The sequence below is a fragment of the Otolemur garnettii genome, unplaced genomic scaffold, assembly GCF_000181295.1.
Source record: "Otolemur garnettii isolate 467f Iridium unplaced genomic scaffold, OtoGar3 scaffold00009, whole genome shotgun sequence".
Lineage (NCBI taxonomy): Eukaryota > Metazoa > Chordata > Mammalia > Primates > Galagidae > Otolemur > Otolemur garnettii.
The window spans coordinates 10,187,913-10,190,121 of NW_003852404.1; the positions used below are offsets into that span (position 1 = coordinate 10,187,913).

The following is a 2,209-nucleotide window of genomic DNA, read 5'->3' on the forward strand; positions in this document are numbered from 1 at the left end:
GTATTTTCTAGAAAGGGTAGCCCTTTGTAGATTGGGAGAGGGGGCAGAGGGAGGAGGGAAGGGGACTCCGAACAACTTCGGGACAGGGAAATCTTGGAGAATGGACTCAGCTCTCCACCCAAACTTTCCCTCTTAGGAACTGCAGCTCAGCGCGGGAACCGCGCTATCGCATAAGAGGGGCAGCTGTAAGGGAGGGTTGTCCAGGGAGCCGGTAGGGGAGAAGCGCGTTGGAAGAGAGAACCTTCTCCCCAGAGCGGCCCCGGCGGTACTAAGTGCTGGTCGCGGCGCCTCTTCTGCGTCTTCCGCCCCCAGATGGACTAGCAGTGGCTAGGCGCCAGCGCGGGGCCGCCCCCTCCTCCGCCGCAGCCCACAGTGCAGAGAGCGGTTCGGCTCTGCGACTGAGCTCAGGGGGCGGTGTCTGGGATGGAAAGGCGGCCAAGAGGGAGGAGGGGAGTGTGCGCTCAGGACTGACTATAAAAGGGCGTCTCGGGCTGCCCGATTCTTGCACTCGCTGGAAAGCGGCTCCGGGCCAGGGGCCATCGCAAAGCCAGGGTGCGCAACCGGACGGAGGGCAGAGCCCTGCGCTCAGCTAGCAGCACCGCAGCCAAGGCGGAGGCCGAAGAAGGCGCCAGGCACCAATCCCCGCGTTGCCTCAGTCTTGGAAGCGCCCCAGAGCGCTTCTTGTCCCCGCAGCGGCCACTCCGCCTGAGCCCACCGCGCGGTGCCTCCAACTCTGCGTTGGAAGAAAAACTTCCCGCGCTCCGGCAGAACTGCAGCGCCTCCTAAGTGACTCCGGGCAGCTTCGACTGTAGCCGGCTCTGGGCACACTTTTAAAGAGTGATAGTAATCGTTAACTTTAACAATCCAGAGTGAAGCCAGCCAGGCTCTGCTCTCCCAACCCGAACAAAAGCTCCCTCGCTCGTGGGCTTCTGCGCGCGGTGTCTCCCAAGTCTAATGCTGCGGGCGGTCCTTGCAGGGTCCAGAAGGCGCAAGCTGGACGGCAACATGGGGAACGCGGAGTGGGCGCTACGGTCATGGAGCTCTAGGCCCGCGCCCACGCTGCTGCTGCTCGCGGCGGCCGCGGCTCTGCTCGCAGTGCCGGGCGCACGCGGGCGCCCCGCCGAGGAGGACGAAGAGCTGGTGCTGCCGGCGTTGGAGCGCGCCCCGGGACACGGGACCACCCTCCTCCGCCTGGACGCCTTTGGTGGGTGGCTGCACCTGGAACTGGAGCCGGACCGCGGCTTCCTGGCGCCTGGCTTTACACTCCAGACCGTGGGGCGCAGACCCGAGCCCGAGGCGCCGCGTTCGGACCCAGACGGCGACCTGGCGCACTGCTTCTACTCCGGCACTGTCAATGGCGACCCCAGCTCGGCCGCCGCCCTTAGTCTCTGCGAGGGCGTGCGCGGCGCTTTCTACCTGCGGGGAGAAGAGTACTTCATCCAGCCAGCGCCCGCCTCCGCCACCAAGCGCCTAGCCCCCGCCGCCGCAGGGGAGGAGCCGCCGACCGGTCCGCAGTTCCATCTCCTGCGGCGGAGGCGGCGGGGAGGCAGCGGTGCCAAGTGCGGGGTCACGGACGACGAGACCCTGCCGGCTCGGGGTGCGGGGCCGGAGGACGAGGAGCCTGGGGCGCAGTGGGTGCCGCGGGACCGGGCGCCGCTACGTGCAGGACAGCCGACAGGTAGGAGAGTAGCTCTCACTTGTCTCCATTCATCCGTCTCTCGCTTTCTCTATCCCACGCGACTTCAGAGTAGACTGTTGGCAGGCAGGAGCGTAAGTCTGCGGCCGGGACAGAGGGAAGTTTGGGTTGGTGAATTCAGCGAGAAAACCTAATTCTATTCGCCCACATAATGAATAACCAAAAAAAGGCTGGCAAATGAGCGATTTTCTACAGGGTTAAGAGAAGCGTTTTGTCCGGGAAGGGGGTTTGTAATGACTCCTTCCACCCTTAGTTGAGTGTGAGCGTGTGCGACTTAGTTCCATCCTATTTATTTCTTTTTAACTATTTGGCGTGTTCTTTGGCGGGTTGTAACGTTACTGTGAGCTTTGTAACCGTTGCCGGTGCGGACACCCTGCGCTCATAGGAGGGCGCGGGTGGAGAGGGCGGAGGAGCGACCGTGACCTCAAAGCCCGCAAGCCTGGGCAGCTGCGCTATGATCTCTGTTCTGCAGGTTTCTGTCCCCTTCCCCCTTAAAAGGCTGACCCGGACGGG

At 63.6% G+C, this 2,209-nt stretch overlaps 1 protein-coding gene across 1 annotated transcript in view; it reads left to right on the forward strand.

Moving 5' to 3' along the window:
* The first annotated feature begins 507 nt into the window (after positions 1-507).
* Positions 508-2,209, forward strand: part of ADAMTS1 (ADAM metallopeptidase with thrombospondin type 1 motif 1) — an 8,673-nt gene continuing 6,971 nt past the window's right edge. The window contains exon 1 of the mRNA XM_012801475.2: positions 508-1,678. Coding sequence (XP_012656929.1) covers positions 955-1,678 — 724 coding nt within the window. The 5' untranslated portion in view covers positions 508-954. The remainder of the gene's footprint in view (positions 1,679-2,209) is intronic.